Source organism: Nerophis ophidion, linkage group LG08, assembly GCF_033978795.1.
Source record: "Nerophis ophidion isolate RoL-2023_Sa linkage group LG08, RoL_Noph_v1.0, whole genome shotgun sequence".
Classification (NCBI taxonomy): domain Eukaryota; kingdom Metazoa; phylum Chordata; class Actinopteri; order Syngnathiformes; family Syngnathidae; genus Nerophis; species Nerophis ophidion.
Genome location: NC_084618.1, coordinates 8,266,392 through 8,285,086, shown reverse-complemented (window position 1 = coordinate 8,285,086; position 18,695 = coordinate 8,266,392). Strand labels below are relative to the sequence as shown.

Below are 18,695 nucleotides of genomic sequence, written 5' to 3'. Positions count from 1 at the left end.
TTTTTCAGACTCTCGTGCTTGTGTTGTGTCACACCGTGGGATTTCATATTTTGATATTTCTGATATGGTGCAATATAACCATATTGACGTTATGTAGGTCACAAGCCAAAGTTGATGTACATGCTTTGTAACACGATGGACAATCACTCACCAACGTTGTGAATTAAAACCAACTATGAAGCCAAAAAAAAAAAAAAAAAGATAGCGTTTCCCTTATATTGTTTCTGAAATAGACCTTTATGTTGTCCCGAGTAAAATTGCTCCCAAAAAAACTTCTGGAAAAAATATATTATTAATAAAGTTATTTTGTTATTGTAGATTTTTAAATATGATTTATTACTAACATTATCCATCCATCCATTTTTCTACCGCTTATTCCCTTTGGGGTCGCGGGGGGCGCTGGTGCCTATCTCAGCTACAATCGGCCGGAAGGCAGCGTATACCCTGGACAAGTCGCCACCTCATCGCAGAGCCAACAACATTATTATATTATATGTTATTACTATTAAACTAATCTGGTTAATGTATTATATATGCATATATATAATGTTTGATATATTAATATTATCTTATATATATATATATATATAGGCAAGGCAACTTTATTTCTATAGCACATTGCCATCCATCCATCCCTCCATTTCTACCGCTTGTCCCTACAACAGTACTAATGTATTATATATGCATATATATATTTTCTGAAATATTATTACTATATCACTATTAAATATATATATATATATATATATATATAGACAAGGTAACTTTATTTCTGTAGCACATTTCCGTCCATCCGTCCATTGTCTACCGCTTGTCCCGACAAGAGTAGTAATGTTTTATATATGCATATATATACATTTCTGATATAATATTATTGTATTATATATTAGTATTAAATATATATATCTAGGCAAGGCAACTTTATTTATATAGCACATTTCCATCCATCCATTTTCTACCGCTTGTCCCTACAAGAGTAGTCATGTATTATATATGCATATATATATAATTTCTGATATATATTAATATTAAATATATATATATATATATTTTTATATATATATATATATATATATATATATATATATATAGGCAAGGCAACTTTATTTCTATAGCACATTTCCATCCGTCCATCCATCCATCCATTTTTTACTGCTTGTCCCTACAAGAGTAGTAATGTATTGTATATGCATATATATATGATATATTATTATACATTGATATTAAATATATATATATATATATATATACATGGGCATATATATATAACACATTTCCATCGATTTTCTACAGCTTGTCCCGACAAGAGTAGTAATGTATTATATATGCATATATATAATTTCGGATATATTATTAATATTATATTATATATTAATACTAAATATATATATACAGGCAAGATAAGGCAACTTTATATATATATATATAGCACATTTCCATCCATCCATCCATTCATCTATTTTCTACCGCTTGTCCCTACAACAGCTTTTAAATTGAACCAAAGTGCTTTACAGGTTAAAATGCATAGAGCAAAAAAAACAAAAACAAAGAACATAAACAATGAATGAGCTAAACAAGATAAAAGGAGTCGAATAAAAATTAAAAGGAAAAAATAAATTGCAAAATAAATATAATAAGAGTGCGACAAATTGAAAAAACTATATATATATATATATATATATATATATATATATATATATATATATATAACCGTATTTCCTTGAATTGCCGCAGGGCATATAGTATGCGCCTGCCTTGAATTACTGCCTGGTCAAACTCGCTTTCCAAAATAATTAGCGCATGCTTAGTATTACCGCCTGGTCAAACTTGTGACACTTCCCCTGTCATCATTTTCAAAATGGAGGAGGCTGATTTCAATACCGGTAATTTGAAATTGCATAAAGGGAAGAAGATTAAGAGCTGTTCAGTAGGATTTAAGGTCCAAGCTTACATCACACTCAAATTTTTACAGCCGGAGTGAGAAGTAGTTTTAAAATAATTAGCGCATGCTTACTTTTACCGCATGCCTTTGGTAAGCGCAGGAGTGAGAAGAGGTTTTAAATTAATTAGCGCCCCGGCGGCAATTCAAGGAAATACGGTATTTTATATTATTTTATATATATTTTTATATTGTCAAGAAATCCAACAAAATAATACACAATAACACCATAATATTGCAATTCCAATTCCAAAACTGACCCATCAAAATTTAGAATAGCAATCACCAGAGCAATGCGAGGACACACAAAACATGACACAAAACAATCCAAAAGCGGTCAAACAAAAATAAATATCATAAATAAATAATAAATGGGTAGTACTTGCATAGCACTTTTCTACCTTCAAGGTACTCAAAGCGCTTTGACTTCCACATTTACACACACATTCACACACTGATGGAGGGAGCTGCCATGCAAGGCACTAACCAGCACCCATCAGGAGCAAGGGTGAAGTGTCTTGCTCAGGACACAACAAGGTTGGTACTAGGTGGGAATTGAACCAAGGGCCCTCGGGTTGCGCACGGCCACTCTTCCACTGCGCCACGCTGTCCCAACAGTGGTATCAATATTAATAACAATTCCAACATAGCAGTGATTAGAAATCCCTCATTGACATGATCATTGCAGCCATTTATAAAAATTAAAAAAAACATTTAGAAAATGTCACAGTGGCTCACACTTGCATCACATCTCAAAAACTTGACATAAATACCGGTTTATAAAATAAAAAAAATAAAAATAGAGTGAAGCAACCGGAATGAGAATCAGCACCTCCAAGTCCGAGTCCATGGTTCTCTCCCGGAAAAGGGTGGAGTGCCATCTCCGGGTTGGGGAGGAGACCCTGCCCCAAGTGGAGGAGTTCAAGTACCTAGGAGTCTTGTTCACGAGTGGGGGAAGAGTGGATCGTGAGATCGACAGGCGGATCGGTGCGGCGTCTTCAGTAATGCGGACGTTGTATCGATCCGTTGTGGTGAAGAAGGAGCTGAGCCGGAAGGCAAAGCTCTCAATTTACCGGTCGATCTACGTTCCCATCCTCACCTATGATCATGAGCTTTGGGTCATGACCGAAAGGATAAGATCACGGGTACAAGCGGCCGAAAAGAGTTTCCTCCACCGTGTGGCGGGGCTCTCCCTTAGAGATAGGGTGAGAAGCTCTGCCATCCGGGAGGAACGCAAAGTAAAGCCGCTGCTCCTCCACATCGAGAGGAGCCAGATGAGGTGGTTCGGGCATCTGGTCAGGAGGCCACCCGAACGCCTCCCTAGGGAGGTGTTTAGGGCACGTCCGACCGGTAGGAGGCCACGGGGAAGACCCAGGACACGTTGGGAAGACTATGTCTCCCGGCTGGCCTGGGAATGCCTCGGGATCCCCCGGGAAGAGCTGGACGAAGTGGCTGGGGAGAGGGACGTCTGGGCTTCCCTGCTTAGGCTGCTGCCCCCGCGACCCGACCTCGGATAAGCGGAATAAGATGGATGGATGGATGGATACATCTCATAAGCTTGACAACACATTGTGTCCAATATTTACCACAGTTATATTTTAGGTTAATTTAATAGTTTTTGATTGATTGATTGATTGATTGATTGATTGATTGATTGATACTTTTATTAGTAGATTACAAAGTTCAGTACATATTCTGTACAATTGACCATTAAATGGTAAAACCTGAATAAGTTTTTCAACTTGTTTAAGTCGGGGTCCACTTCATTGCAGAAACAAAATATATTATTTTTAATTACAGAATTATTTGTTTAGGTACACAATATAGCAATTTGGTCTATTTTTCATCATGTCCTCCAAGGCAGTGGTCCCCAACCAACGATTGGTACCGGGCTGCACAAGAAATAAAAAAATAAAAAATAAAAATTAATATTATTAAATCAACATAAAAAAACACAATATATACATTATATATCAATATGGATCAATGCAGTCTGCAGGGATACAGTCCGTAAGCACACATGATTGTATTTCTTTATGAAAAAAATAAAAATAATAACAAATAAAATAAAATACAATTTTCAAGCGTCGACTGGTCCGCAGCTACAAAAAGGTTGGGGACCACTGCTCCAAGGCAAACGAACCGTTCAGAATACGCATGCGCAAATCCCCGGGTTCGATGCCCAATCACGTGATCTGGCTTCTCCACACCGGGGCCCGCCTTCTGGATCCCTTCAGCCAATCAAAGTCATGAGCGGGAGTTCGAACGTTCGTTTCAACCAATCAGCGTTCAGCTAAAACTCGTCGCCTTCCCGGTCGGAGACGGTTAGCTAACAGCACATTTCCGTCGTGTTCGCCGCGAGAAGGAGCGTTTAAAAGTGTTTTCTTTTTCCCAGCTTCAAAAACTGTAGCCGGACGAGAATAAAAGAACATCGTTGAGTTATTTCAACAACACACGACGGTAAGTGTTAGTGAGTAGCGCGCGTTTATTTTATTTTATTTTTAGCATTAGCACGTCAGTTAGCTAGGGTGGGCTGCGTCTAATTCCTGGATGCTATGTTACGAATAAAAAAGCGTAATTTATTTTTTTATTTTTAACCCAGCAAAACCAAAGCGGTAACTATTTAATTCACCCTAAAACGTACAGATATCAACCATGTGTTTACCCTATGATTTAAATGTGATTCACAAGCCCAGTACTCGTAGTTGGATTGATCTAATCCCATCTATCAATCATCCATCCATCCCATCCATTTTCTACCGCTTATTCCCTTTTGGGGGCGCTGGCGCCTATCTCAGCTACAATCGGGTGGAATGCGGGGTACACCCTGGACAAGTCGCCACCTCATCACAGGGCCAACACAGATAGACAGACAACATTCACACTCACATTCAAACACTAGGGCCAATTTAGTGTTGCCAATCAACCTATAAATCAATCAATGATTATTGATATAGCCCTAAATCACTAGTGTCTCAAAGGGCTGCACAAACATCCTCGGTAGAACCCACATAAGGGAAAGGAAAACTCACACCCAGTGGGACGTCGGGGACAATGATGACTATGAGAAACCTTGGAGAACCACAGAGAAGGCCCTGTCTCCCCTGGTTTTAAGTCTTGTCTTGGGCACTGGGAAGCTAGAGCTGGCCCTCGGAGTGCGTGGCGTAGTGTAAATTTGGATGAGCTCCAATATATAATGAGGTGCCAGTCCATGCAAAGCTTCAAAACCAAACAGCAAACTTTTCCAAATCAATTCTAAAATGAACAGGGAGCTAGTGCAAAGTCTCAAGAATGAGGTCATTTTGCTCGCATTTCCTGGCCTCTGTCAAAAGTTGTGCTGCCCCGTTCTGGACTAAAAAGTTAAAGTACAAATGATTGTTACACACATACTAGATGTGGTGAAATTATTCTCTGCATTTGACCCATCACCCTTGATCAACCCCCTTGGGGGTGAGGGGAGCAGTGGGCAGCAGTCGGGAGAGAGCTTTTTGCCTAATGCCAGCATAAAGTGCATTGCAGTAGTCCAGGCAACTTGAAAAACTCAGAATGTGTAAAATATTGGTGTCAAATGTGGTTAATGTTTCGTAAAATGTACCCCACTACAAACAGTTTTTGTGAAGCAACATAATTTGACTTATTTAATTATTGTCCCAAGCAGATCATGGTTTCCAGTGAGTACAAGCTGAACCAGGGACCAGACGATGGCATCTCCGCTGTCAAGTTCAGCCCCAACAACTCTCAGTTCCTGCTGGTTTCCTCCTGGGACTGCACGGTCCGTCTCTATGACGTCGTGGCCAACACCATGAGGATGAAGTACCAGCACTCGGCCCCGGTTCTCGACTGTGCTTTTTATGTACGTCAAGGGCTCCGATACCCATTTAAAGCTTTAATATTTACATTGAAGCGTGTTGTTGTATCACGAGAAAAATACCGCCTTTTTACTCGCAGGACCCAACACATGCATGGAGTGGAGATCTGCATTACAAATTAAAAATGCACGACTTGAACACGGACCAAGGTATGTCCTGACTTCCTTCCCGCTGCTTATCCTTTTACACCACCTATGTCAACATTCCATCCGTCAACTAACTCGTCAGGTCATCTCCCTGTTCTTACAAAAAAATTAAATGCTTATGATCGATCGGTTTTGTTTCGCCAAAAAGGAGATTTTACCTTTTGAGTTCCTGATTATTTCAAAATAAAAGCACGTCAGTGTTAACAGTATTGCATGCAATTTAAATTGTAGATAGCACATTCAACAACCTCAGTTGGCAAAGGCGTGGTACATAAATACAATTTAATTAATCCATCCATCCATTTTCAACCGCTTATTCCCTTCTGGGTCGCGGGGGGCGCTGGAGCCTATCTCAGCTACATTCGGGCGGAAGGCGGCGTACACCATTGACAAGTCGCCACCTCACCGCAGGGCCAACACAGATAGACAGACAACATCCACACTAGGGCCAATTTTAGTGTTGCCAATCAACCTATCGCCAGGTGCATGTCTTCGGAAGTGGTAGTACGCCGGAGTACCCGGAGGGAACCCACGCAGTCACGGGGTGGACATGCAAACTCCACACAGAAAGATCCCGAGCGCAGTATCGAACCCAGGACCTTCGTATTGTGAGGCAGACGCACTAACCCCTTCTCCACCGTGCTGCCCCAATTTAATTAGTACTGTTGCAAATAGTGTGAATAGATAAAATGTGTACATTTCCGCTAAGTAGGGATACCATTTATTTGATATTTTTTATAAATATTATTTGCATTTAAAATCTGTGTTGGCCCTTTATAGTTTTCACCCTTCCTATGTTCCTAAAATATTTTGAATACTGTAAAACAGAAGTGGGCAAATATTTTGACTCGACGGGCCACTTTGAGGAAAAAAAAGGGTCTGTGGTGCCCAGGTGCATGTGTGTATAAATTATATGTACACATTAAGCTGTAAAAAATCTATTTGGGTCCCTTTTTTACCGGAACACGAATACCAAAGGTCACAATGTCCGATAGAGTTCTAAAAACATTACGACAGACCACCTCAAAAAAACCCAGAATGGAATTTTACAGGGGCTTCACTGTGGAAGAGGGGTTAGTGCGTCTGCCTCACAATACCAAGTTCCTGCAGTCCTGGGTTCAAATCCAGGCTCGGGATCTTTCTGTGTGGAGTTTGCATGTTCTCCCCGTGAATGCGTGGGTTCCCTCCGGGTACTCCGGCTTCCTCCCACTTCCAAAGACATCCACCTGGGGATAGGTTGATTGGCAACACTAAAAATTGGCCCTATTATGTGAATGTGAGTGTGAATGTTGTCTGTCTATCTGTGTTCGCCCTGCGATGAGGTGGCGACTTGTCCAGGGTGTACCCCGCCTTCCGCCCGATTGTAGCTGAGATAGGCGCCAGCGCCCCCCGCGACCCCAAAAGGGAATAAGCGGTAGAAAATGGGTGGATGGAATTTTACAGTTTTTCACTGAACGGGACACCCACAATCTACATGAAATTGAACTGGGATTTACAATATTAACTATGAACAATAAAACACTGAATTAGTGCTGGGCGATATGGCCTTTTTTTAATATCACAATATGTATCTCGGTATTTTGCCTTAGGCTTGAATGAACACCTGATGCATATAATCACAGCAGTATGATGATTCTATGTGTCTACATCAGGGGTCTCAAACTCAATTTACTTGAGGGCCACTGGATGCAGAAACTGGGTGAGGCTGGGCCGCAAGAAAAGATTTCTTTAAAAAGTCTAACATGCACTTTTTAATGAATTCACCTTCTTTGAATGGATTTCCCGCCCTCGCAACATACTTGCCAACTCTCGCGATCTTTCCATGAAACACCCGAATATCAGTACCCCTCTCGACAATCTACCGGGGCAATCATTCTCCCGGTTTTCACCCGGACAACAATATTAAGGGTGTGCTGTGATGGAACTGCCTTCAGCGTTGTCTACAACCTGCCGTCTCGCCCGCTTTTCCACCATAAAAACAGTGTGTCGGCCCAGTCACATATTGTATGAGGCTTCTGCAGACCCACGGAAGTGACTGCAAGACATACTTGATCAACAGCCACACAAGTCACACTGAGAGTGGCCGTATAAACAACTTTATAACTGTTACTTATATGCACCACACTGTGAACCCGCACCAAACAAGATTGACAAACACATTTTGTGAGAACATCGGTACCGTAACACAACATAAACACAACAGATTAAATACCCAGAATCCAATGCAGCCCTTACTATTCCGGGCTACAATAGGGGGGGTGTATATTGTAGCCCGGAATAGTTAGGGCTGCATGGGATTCTGGGTATTTGTTCTGTTGTGTTTATGTTGTTACGATGCGGATGTTCTCCCAAAATGTGTTTGTCATTCTTGTTTGGTGTGGGTTCAGAGTGTGGCACATATTTGTAACAGTGTCAAAGTTGTTTATACGACCACCCTCCGTGTGACCTGTGTGGCTTTTGATCAACTATGTCTTGCAGTCGCTTGCTGCGTCTACAGAAGCCAAATAACATGTGGCTGGGCTGGCACGCCGTTTGAACAGGTTGTAGAGAACTCTAAAGGCAGTGCTTCCATGGTGCCCCCTTAATACTATTGTTTGGGTGTAATTCTGAAGTATGATTACTCCTGGAGGGGCACTGAAAATTGGGAGTTCCCGGAAAAATCGAGGGTATATAAGTAAAACTCGCAGGCCGCACCAACATTTAATGTTCATATTAAAGTGCGGGCCGCAGAATAACGTCTTGCGGGCCGCGTGTTTTAGACCCCTGGTCTACATTAAAACATTCTTGTTCATACTGCATTAATATATTCTCATTTTAAATTTTCATGCACAGAAGGAAATCACAACTAAGTCAATTTGCCAAAACTGTATTTATCAAAGTTATTAGCAGGTGGCTTTTCAAACGATGCTACATATTAGCAGTAATGCTACTTTTGGTAGCGACGCTTGTGCCCCACACTTGACAAATTACGGTTGTTTGTTCGACATTCCTGCTTGAAGCCGAACCACCGCCAGACGATGGACCCCCTGCTGTTTTTCTTGGGAATTAATTATTCCTTCATTTGTTACCAGATTCGCACTTCCTCTCTCTCGTATTATCCCTCGCACGGTTTCGCTAGCATCACAGCTAACGTTAGCCACGCTGCTACCTCTCTGCTGGGCAAGGGCGTATACGTATGTGACGTATGACGTGACAGTATATGACGTGTGTAAGTTTGTATGCTCGCTGTCCATGAGAAGGAGACAAAAGGAGTGAGAAGAGCCTGTAGTGTAATGCCCGCAGTTAAAAGCAACTGCATGAGAACGTATACCTGAATATTACGATATAGTCATTTTCTGTATCGCAGATAGACAAACCCGCGATATATTGCGTGTATCCGCGATATATTGCGTGTATCCATATATCGCCCAGCCCTACACTGAATATTAACAACATATGAACGTCGCTCCTCTTTTACTTCTCATACCAAGCAAAACACAGCTAAAATGTAAAAAAACAGCAAATTATGAATGCAAAGTGTTAAAAACACCTACAATATGTTATAACGCAAAAATCTTCTTCCGCATCTGTTTCTGACACGCGCGTTTCGGGCTGGCTGCTCTGTAAACAAACCCAGCCCACTCTGGTTTGTTCCTTGTCTGAGCTGCTGTGCCGTAGATTACTAGATTACCGTAATAACTCCTAGAAGACCCAAAAGCGCAGATTTCGATCATTGAAATACTTTCTACAGTTCAAGACTTCCGGTCATTTGAAAGCGGCACTGCACATCATAATAGCGGCGACAGTTTTGATGTTAAAGGTCTGAAAAAATTATGTAGAACACCCGGCGGGCTGGATTGAAAATCATAACGGGCGGCATGTGGCCCCTGGGCCTCATTTTGCCCAGGTCTGCTCTAAAATCTACATTTTGTAAAACATGAAGACTCAAATCTCAATGTACTCAAAACTACTGAAAAATCTGATGTGCTGAGACCGCAGTAAGTGAATTGCAAAGAAACACTGTATAATGAATACACCCATAAAATGGCAGTAGTAAAAAAAATTAAAAAAAAAGTTGTATAGATTAATGTATTTAACATTTATTGTTTTTTTTAATGAAGGCATGTATACATATAGTATGTAATATACTTTAAATTAGGGCTGGGCGATATATACGATATATCGTGGGTTTGTGCGGTATACAAAATGACTATCGTAATGTTAGAGTATACGTTCTCACACAGTTGCTTTCAGCTGCGGGCGTACACTTCAGGCTCTTCTCGCTCTTTCCTGTCTTTCCTTCTCACAGACAAGCAGGCGCACATTGTTACATATGTCACATACTGTCACGTCATACGTCACATACGTATACGCCCTCGCAGAGCAGAGAGGTAGCATACTGGGCTACGTTAGCTGCTAACGTAGCCGTACGAGAGAAAGAAGGTGCAGATCTGGTAACAAATGAAGGAAGACTAAATTCCAGATAAAAACAGCAGGGATTCCATCGTCTGGCGGCGGTTCGGCTTCAGGTGGGAATATGTCGAACAGACAACCGTAATTTGTCAAGTGTGGGGGGGTAGGGGAAGCGTTGCTATAAAAAGTAGCATTACTGCTAATATGTAGCATCATCTGAAAAGTCACTCGCTAGAGAATGAAGAGAATTTCATAACCTTAGTAACATACCACATAGTGAAGGACGAATACTATTTGATATCCTATTATGCAGCTCATTTTTATTTGACTCTTAAAATGTCTCTGACAATCTTGCACTTTATGTTTTGGAAACGACTTGAATGTTTGTGCCATTGCTTAATAAATACACTTTTGGTCAATTGACTTAGTTGTGATTTCCCTGTCTGCATGAAAGTTTAAAAGTAGCAAATATGAAAGCAGTATCAAGAAGAATTGTTTAATGTATACACATAGAATCATCATACTGCTGTGATTATATGCATCAAGTGTTCATTCAAGGCCAGGTAAAATATCGTAATGTATATCGCGATATGGCCTAAAAATATTTTAAAAAGGCAACATCGCCAAACCCTACTTTGAATCAAAATAAAAATGTATGCAGAGTAAAACCATGTCAACAAAGTTTTTTTTAAAAATCCAAATTTTGCCCATTCTCCTTTTGCTTCTGGCTAGAGTCACAAGTAAATGTGCAAGCAATTGCTTGTTTTGATCTCAGTTATGTCGACGTCAGTCAACGAGGGGGTCAACATAAACTGCTTCCACTGTATGTCATCATGATGGATCTCTTTTTAACTTTGTCTAAAATATGTGTGATTGAAATCATGTTACAGATACAGTGGTGGGAAAGCACGACGCTCCCATTCGCTGCGTGGAGCACTGCCCCGAGGTGAACGTCATGGTGACGGGGAGCTGGGACAGGTCCGTTCGACTATGGGATCCGAGGGCACCCTGCAACGCCGGCACCTTCACACAACCTGATAAGGTACGTCCATCAAGACGCCACTGCAAAGGTGCTAGGTTTTTGTATTTCGTCTTATTAAGGAGTGGTTGCTTTCCGCTGTGTCCAAGGTGTACACCATGTCCGTGGCGGGCGACAGGTTGATCGTGGGCACGGCATCAAGACGCGTGGTGGTCTGGGACTTAAGGAACATGGGCTATGTGCAGCAGAAGCGAGAGTCAAGCCTCAAGTTTCAGACCCGCTGCATCCGGGCCTTCCCCAACAAGCAGGTTCGCCCGGAACAAGAGCGGTCTTTGACCCCAAGCTGTCAGGCGTGCTGACGAGTCATTGTCTTGCCCTCTCGCAGGGCTACGTCTTGAGTTCCATCGAGGGCCGCGTGGCTGTGGAGTACCTGGATCCGAGTCTGGAGGTTCAGAAGAAGAAGTACGCCTTCAAGTGCCACAGGCTGAAAGAGGAGGGAATGGAGCAAGTTTACCCCGTCAATGCCATCTCTTTCCACAGTCTGCACAACACTTTCGCTACAGGTAAAGCCCTACTGTACACCCTTCCACTAATTTGATAATTCTACACTCTTCTTTGATCAAATAAAAACATCCAGGATTACCTCTCCCTTCGGAGAAGAATTTTCCCCGGTTTGTACGGCGTATTGTAGCGCTGTGCGATATGGCCTTTTAAATGATAAATGGGTTGTACTTGTATAGCGCTTTTCTACCTTTAAGGTACTCAAAGCGCTTTGACACTACTTCCACATTTACCCATTCACACACACATTCACACACTGATGGAAGGAGCTGCCATGCAAGGCACCAACCAGCACCCATCAGGAGCAAGGGTGAAGTGTCTTGCTCAGGACACAACGGACGTGACGAGGTTGGTTCTAGGTGGGATTTGAACCAGTGACCCTCGGGTTGCGCACGGCCACTCGCCCGCTGCGCCACGCCGTCCCTTTTATTAATATCTCAATATTTTTTTCGGTCACGTCACGATATATGTCGCAATATTTGCCTTAGCCTTGAATGAACACTTGATGCATTTAATCACAGCAGTATGATTATTCTATGTGTCTACATAAAACATTCTTGTTCTCACTGCATTAATATATGCTCATTTTAAACTTGCATGCAGACAGGGAAATCCCAACTAAATCAATTTAGCAAAACTCTATTTATTAAACAGTTATAAAGCAGTGGCACAAACATTCGTCATTTCCAAAACCGAAAGTGCAAGATTGTCAGACATTTTAAAACATGCTATTAGTGCACTTTTGTGCATGATGTCACAAAGATGACATATTAAAACAACACTTTTTGTACAAAACGCCACTACAATAGTTAAAAACAAATAAAATGCACTTTTGTGCATGATGTCACACAAGATATTTCAAAAACTGTCAAATAAATATGAGCTCCATAATAGGAAATCAAACAGTGTATGTCCTTTGTTTTGTGGTATGTTCCTGCGGACGTAATCTCCTTCTGTTGATATTTTTTTCATAAGGTGTTGATCGAGATGTTTTTGCTTCTGCATTTTGTTCGTGTGGCACCGAACCGAGATGTTGACATGCAGTTTCAAGCACACTTCATTCTCTAGCGGCTGACTTTTCAAATGATGCTACAAATTAGAAGTAATGCTACTTTTTGTAGGAACGCTTTTGCCGCATAATTGTTCAACATATTCCCGCTTGAAGCCAAACCACCACCGTACGATGCACCCCATGCTGTTTTTTTTGGGAATTAATTATTCCTTCATTTGTTACCAGATTCCCACCTTATTTCTCTCGTATTACCACTCGCAATGCACCGTTAGCACCACAGCTAATGTTACCCATGTAGCTACCTCTCTTCACGTGTGACGTATGTAAGAAGGTGCGCTTCTTTTTAATCTCTGTGAGAAGGAGAGACAAGAAAGAGTGGGGGGAAAAACGCATGCGGTGCAATGCCCACAGCTAAAAGCAACTGTGTGAAAACATATACTTGAATATCACGATATGGTCATTTTCTATAACGCACAGAGACAAACCTGCGATATTTCGAGTATATCGCCCAGCCCTACCGTATTGATTATTGTTTGGCCAAACATTGTGCGTAACGCACTAGTTTGTTTGCCTGCGTATCATTCGCAACATTATTCCAGGACCTCTCATGAAGGACGGCAGAAGACAATTAGAAGTTTCTTTGCGTAGTCTAATAAAGATTATAATTATAATCTCGAGAAGCATTTAGCTGATACAGACCTGCACCAGGCCCTATTTCAAAATAGTAAAGAATCCTGTGAAAAGATCTTTCACCCGGACTGATCCGATTTACTACAAAAGCTAATCCCCTTATCCTGTTGTCGATGTGAGCCGTTAACTATTTGACATTTATAACCCATTGAAATGAAAAGAGTGAACCTGCTTGCTATCCACTCTCTTTTTCTCTGTGGGTGGAGGCGGGGCATTGTACGGTAATTTTGAAATGGTTCGGATCAACCCCTAAATCTAATCACTTGTTCTGTATCCAATTTCTGACATGTCCAGGAAGTTTTGTCGAAATGCGCCAATAACATTTTGAGTTATCTATAACGGAACAAAATAAAGAGTGAATGAACCCTCTTGTCATTCATCCACTCTTTGTCTCTGTGGGTGTCCAGACTTTTTTTTTTTCAGGGGCAGCTGTAGCTACTACATTATCTTAAAACCTCCCAGTGTGCAGCGAATCTTCTTGTAAGTCAATCGCTGACATCAAATAAACCCACTTTATTTGGCATAAATTGTAAATGCGTGGACCCTTAGGCTACAAGAGAACTGCTACGATATCAGAAAAAAAATTGGCATAAGGCGCTCAGAACGGTAACCAGCTTGGATTAAGTTTGCGTCAAATTTAATTTATTACGCCATTATTCTTTTGGCGTTTAAAACATATTTTTGTTCTCTATTTTCAACCCTTAAAAGTTTCAATGGAGCTTTGGCGCATTGTTTCTGGAAAAGATTTATCCCAAAGAATCATGCTCTCCATTGAAAGCAAGAAAATCATAATTCGCAGTTATTGTGTAGAAATATGGAGAAATAACTACAAAGTAACTACAAATGTGTGCTTCCTTCACTAACAGTGTTATAAAAAAGATCAATTATAATAATACATAATGTTGGATGTAGAAAACATACAAACCCCTTTTATTTATTGAATCACAAAAATAGAAATTTGTAAACAGCAAAAATGATGTACAAAGCAAAGTATGACTTTCTATCCAAGAATGTACAACATTTTTTTCTCAACAAAAGAGGAGAAATATAACCTTTTAGAGGAAAATCTAATTTAAAACATGTATGCTTTTACAACACTTAAAACCTTTAGCATATCAGTATGTGGAATTAAATTATGGAATTGATTAACCAAAGAAATCAAACAAACTACCAATAGGATTCATTTTAAAGGCCTACTGAAATGAGATTTTCTTATTTAAACGGGGATAGCAGGTCCATTCTATGTGTCATACTTGATCATTTCGCGATATTGCCATATTTTTGCTGAAAGGATTTTGTAGAGAACATCGACGATAAAGTTCGCAACCTTTGGTCGTTAATAAAAAAGCTTTGCCTTTATCGGAAGTAGCAGACGATATGCGCGTGACGTCATCGGTGTGAGGGCTCCTCACATTGTTTATAATGTGAGCCTCCAGCAGCAAGACCGATTTGGACCGAGAAAGCGACAATTCCCCCATTAATTTGAGCAAGGATGAAAGATTTGTGGATGAGGAAATTTAGAGTGAAGGACTAAAAAAAAAAAAAAAAAAAGGCGATTGCATTGGGAGCGATTCAGATGACACATTTACTAGGATAATTCTGGGAAATCCCTTATCTTTCTATTGTGTTGCTAGTGTTTTAGTGAGTTAAATAGTACCTGATAGTCGAAGGGGTGTGTCCACGGGTGTGTTGACGCCAGTCTGAGGGAAGTCACGAAGCTGCAGCAGGACAGAAACTCCGCTCATCTCCAGTAAGAGGCGACTTTTTACCACAATTTTCTCAACGAAAACTGCCGGCTCACATGTTCGCTTGACCACTCTGATCCATAGTAAAGCTATGGGAATTTTAAACAAGGAAACACCGTGTGTTTGTGTGGCTAAAGGCTAAAAGCTTCCCACCTCCATCTTTCTACTGTGACTTCTCCATTATTATTTGAACAAATTGCAAAACATTCAGCAACACAGATGTCCAAAATACTGTGTAATTGCGCGATGAAAAGAGACGACTTTTAGCCGTAGGTGGTGCTGAGCTAATATGTCCCCTCCAACCAATAACGTCACAAACACGCGTCATCATTCAAAATTGTAATTTAGTAAAGTAAACCGGACATATCGGCATGTGTTGCAATGTTAATATTTCATCATTGATGTATAAACTATCAGACTGCGTGGTGGGTAGTAGTGGCTTTCAGTAGGTCTTTAAGAGACTGTTCACACTACAAGTGTTCACTAAGTACACAAAACAAGAATTATGATGAACATCTTGAACCTTTTTTATTTATTTTTTTTCAGATAAAGATAATTATGTATTTAATATTTGTTTACTCACTGTGGTATATTTATTCACTGTTCTGTTACAGAGAACAAGGACATGGGATAAAACTGCTATGGTATGAAAAGGGGTAGGATTAGAAACAAATGAACCAAATATGTGATGCCTTACATTGTATCGTATGCATGTTCGAAATAAATTACATTTTTTTTGTCAGAATCATCCAACACAATAAATAGAAACTTAATGAAATATTCCTAATATTGAGAACCTCTCCCCTTGTGTGTCCGTCCAGGTGGCTCCGACGGCTTCGTCAACATCTGGGACCCGTTCAACAAGAAGCGCCTGTGCCAGTTCCACCGCTACCCCACCAGCATCGCCTCGCTGGCCTTCAACAACGACGGCAGCATGGTCGCCATCGCCTCATCCTACATGCACGAGATGGGCGACGTCAGCCACCCGGAGGACGCCGTCTTCATCCGCCAGGTCACAGACGCCGAGACCAAGCCCAAGTGAGTCCCTGCACTGGCGCGGCGCACGTCTTATCTCGGATCTTTTTTTAGGATCTATATTTTTGGCTTTTTGAAAAGTGTTTTAGCACAAACGGTGCAGGACAAAGACTCAAAAGCTTACACGCAGTTCCAGCAGATTTAGTCGATTCCGCTCCTTTTTTGTGGTTCACATAAGTCCAGCTTTGACGGGTTTTTCTGATGGCATCCACTCTAACTTTTTATATGTTTGTCTTTCACTCGAAAGCAGCAGTTTGTCCTTTTTCTTCCTCTGTGTCTGTCATTAAAAATGCTTTTGATAAGTTTTGTTTGATTTAATGGGGTTATTTCAGAGGTCCTCATCAAACCACTTCTGGTTTGGAATGCTTGATCCAGATGGCGACAGGCGCTGATAAGACATCAGCGGTCTAAACCAGAACCCACTTTATTGATGAGGAAGACCAAAGTAATGGCGGTGGTCTGCGTCCGGCAGGCTGGGAGAAGCAGAACGCGTCACACCAAAAATGATCCTGATGCAAATAATGATTATTGCAGTGAGAGCCCACAGGAGACTTTTTTTTTTTTTCCTCCTCCAGTTAAGATTTTCAGTTGCGTCTTAATAGGATTTGTGAAGCCCTTCAGCCCAAAGCAGAGGAGAAGATAGAGATGGGAGTCAATGATTCTATTTAAGCGGTAATGGCTTCAATGGGTCTCTGCCGCATCCTGGAAATGATTAGCTCGCTTTGTTGCAGTAATTCCCGTGATTGTGGACGACTGATCGGATCAAAGTCTAATATGAAATGGCATTTATGCTGCTGCCTTTTGTTCGCTGGACTAAAATCATTGAAGGGATTTTCCTCTATTTTTTTATTATTATTTTTTTTACCTAGTAGGGGAAGTTCTGCTTTTCTCCGCAAACAATCCAGTCTCACCTGGGAAAAAAAACATTTGACCCTTAAAGCCGATTTCAACTCATTGTAGAAATAACTGCATCACAATTCTAGTTGCTAAGGACGTGAATCTTTAACCAACTCACAATTTCATTCTGATTCTTCGTTTTTTTTTAGTTATTTATTTTTTTTAACTGAACCAATTACAGGTTACACAAACTGCTCTTGACTGATGATGTGCAGCCTTGTGAGTAAGTGCAGAAATGGTTTAATAATCCATAAAAAATAATAATATATGAATCAATTCCAAACCAGAATAATTATTTGGATATTAATAGAAGGGGGACCGGAGGGTTTGTTCCAACTATCGTGGGATCACACTCCTCAGCCTTCCCGGTAAGGTTTATTCAGGTGTACTGGAGAGGAGGCTACGCCGGATAGTCGAACCTCGGATTCAGGAGGAACAGTGTGGTTTTCGTCCTGGTCGTGGAACTGTGGACCAGCTCTATACTCTCGGCAGGGTTCTTGAGGGTGCATGGGAGTTTGCCCAACCAGTCTACATGTGCTTTGTGGACTTGGAGAAGGCATTCGACCGTGTCCCTCGGGAAGTCCTGTGGGGAATGCTCAGAGAGTATGGGGTATCGGACTGTCTTATTGTGGCGGTCCGTTCCCTGTGTGATCAGTGTCAGAGCTTGGTCCGCATTGCCGGCAGTAAGTCGGACACGTTTCCAGTGAGGGTTGGACTCCGCCAAGGCTGTCCTTTGTCACCGATTCTGTTCATAACTTTTATGGACAGAATTTCTAGGCGCAGCCAAGGCGTTGAGGGGATCCGGTTTGGTGGCCACGGGATTAAGTCTCTTCTTTTTGCAGACGATGTAGTCCTGATGGCTTCATCTGGCCGGGATCTTCAGCTCTCACTGGATCGGTTCGCAGCCGAGTGTGAAGCGACTGGAATGAGAATCAGCACCTCCAAGTCCGAGTCCATGGTTCTCGCCCGGAAAAGGGTGGAGTGCCATCTCCGGGTTGGGGAGAAGACCCTGCCCCAAGTGGAGGAGTTCAAGTACCTAGGAGTCTTGTTCACGAGTGGGGGAAGAGTGGATCGTGAGATCGACAGGCGGATCGGTGCGGCGTCTTCAGTAATGCGGACGTTGTATCGATCCGTTGTGGTGAAGAAGGAGCTGAGCCGGAAGGCAAAGCTCTCAATTTACCGGTCGATCTACGTTCCCATCCTCACCTATGGTCATGAGCTTTGGGTCATGACCGAAAGGATAAGATCACGGGTACAAACGACCGAAATGAGTTTCCTTCGCCGGGTGGCGGGTCTCTCCCTTAGAGATAGGGTGAGAAGCTCTGCCATCCGGGAGGAACTCAAAGTAAAGCCGCTGCTCCTCCACATCAAGAGGAGCCAGATGAGGTGGTTCGGGCATCTGGTCAGGATGCCACCCGGACGCCTCCCTA

At 41.6% G+C, this 18,695-nt stretch overlaps 1 protein-coding gene across 2 annotated transcripts; it reads left to right on the top strand.

Annotated features, from left to right (window-relative positions):
* Positions 1 to 4,237: 4,237 nt before the first annotated feature.
* On the top strand, positions 4,238 to 16,670 carry bub3 (BUB3 mitotic checkpoint protein). Of its 2 annotated transcripts, none has more exons than XM_061907591.1 (7): positions 4,238 to 4,399; positions 5,598 to 5,792; positions 5,888 to 5,957; positions 11,237 to 11,388; positions 11,475 to 11,633; positions 11,711 to 11,888; positions 16,155 to 16,670. In XM_061907591.1, the coding sequence occupies exons 2-7, from the start codon at positions 5,601 to 5,603 to the stop codon at positions 16,373 to 16,375; spliced, it is 972 nt and encodes a 323-aa protein (XP_061763575.1). In that variant the 5' UTR covers positions 4,238 to 4,399; positions 5,598 to 5,600; the 3' UTR covers positions 16,376 to 16,670. The 2 variants fall into 2 exon arrangements, with proteins under 2 accessions (XP_061763575.1, XP_061763576.1); XM_061907592.1 differs by having other exon boundaries at positions 4,240 to 4,399; positions 5,595 to 5,792.
* Positions 16,671 to 18,695: the final 2,025 nt, after the last annotated feature.

What these genes read in the sequence shown, in the direction of transcription:
- bub3 (XM_061907591.1), top strand. Translation starts at nt 5,601, where the DNA reads ATGGTTTCCAGTGAGTACAAGCTGAACCAGGGACCAGACGATGGCATC. An exon ending in CGACTTGAACACGGACCAAG is followed by an intron (nt 5,958 to 11,236) that starts GTATGTCCTGAC and finishes ATCATGTTACAG; the next exon opens with ATACAGTGGTGGGAAAGCAC. An exon ending in CCTTCACACAACCTGATAAG is followed by an intron (nt 11,389 to 11,474) that starts GTACGTCCATCA and finishes GCTGTGTCCAAG; the next exon opens with GTGTACACCATGTCCGTGGC.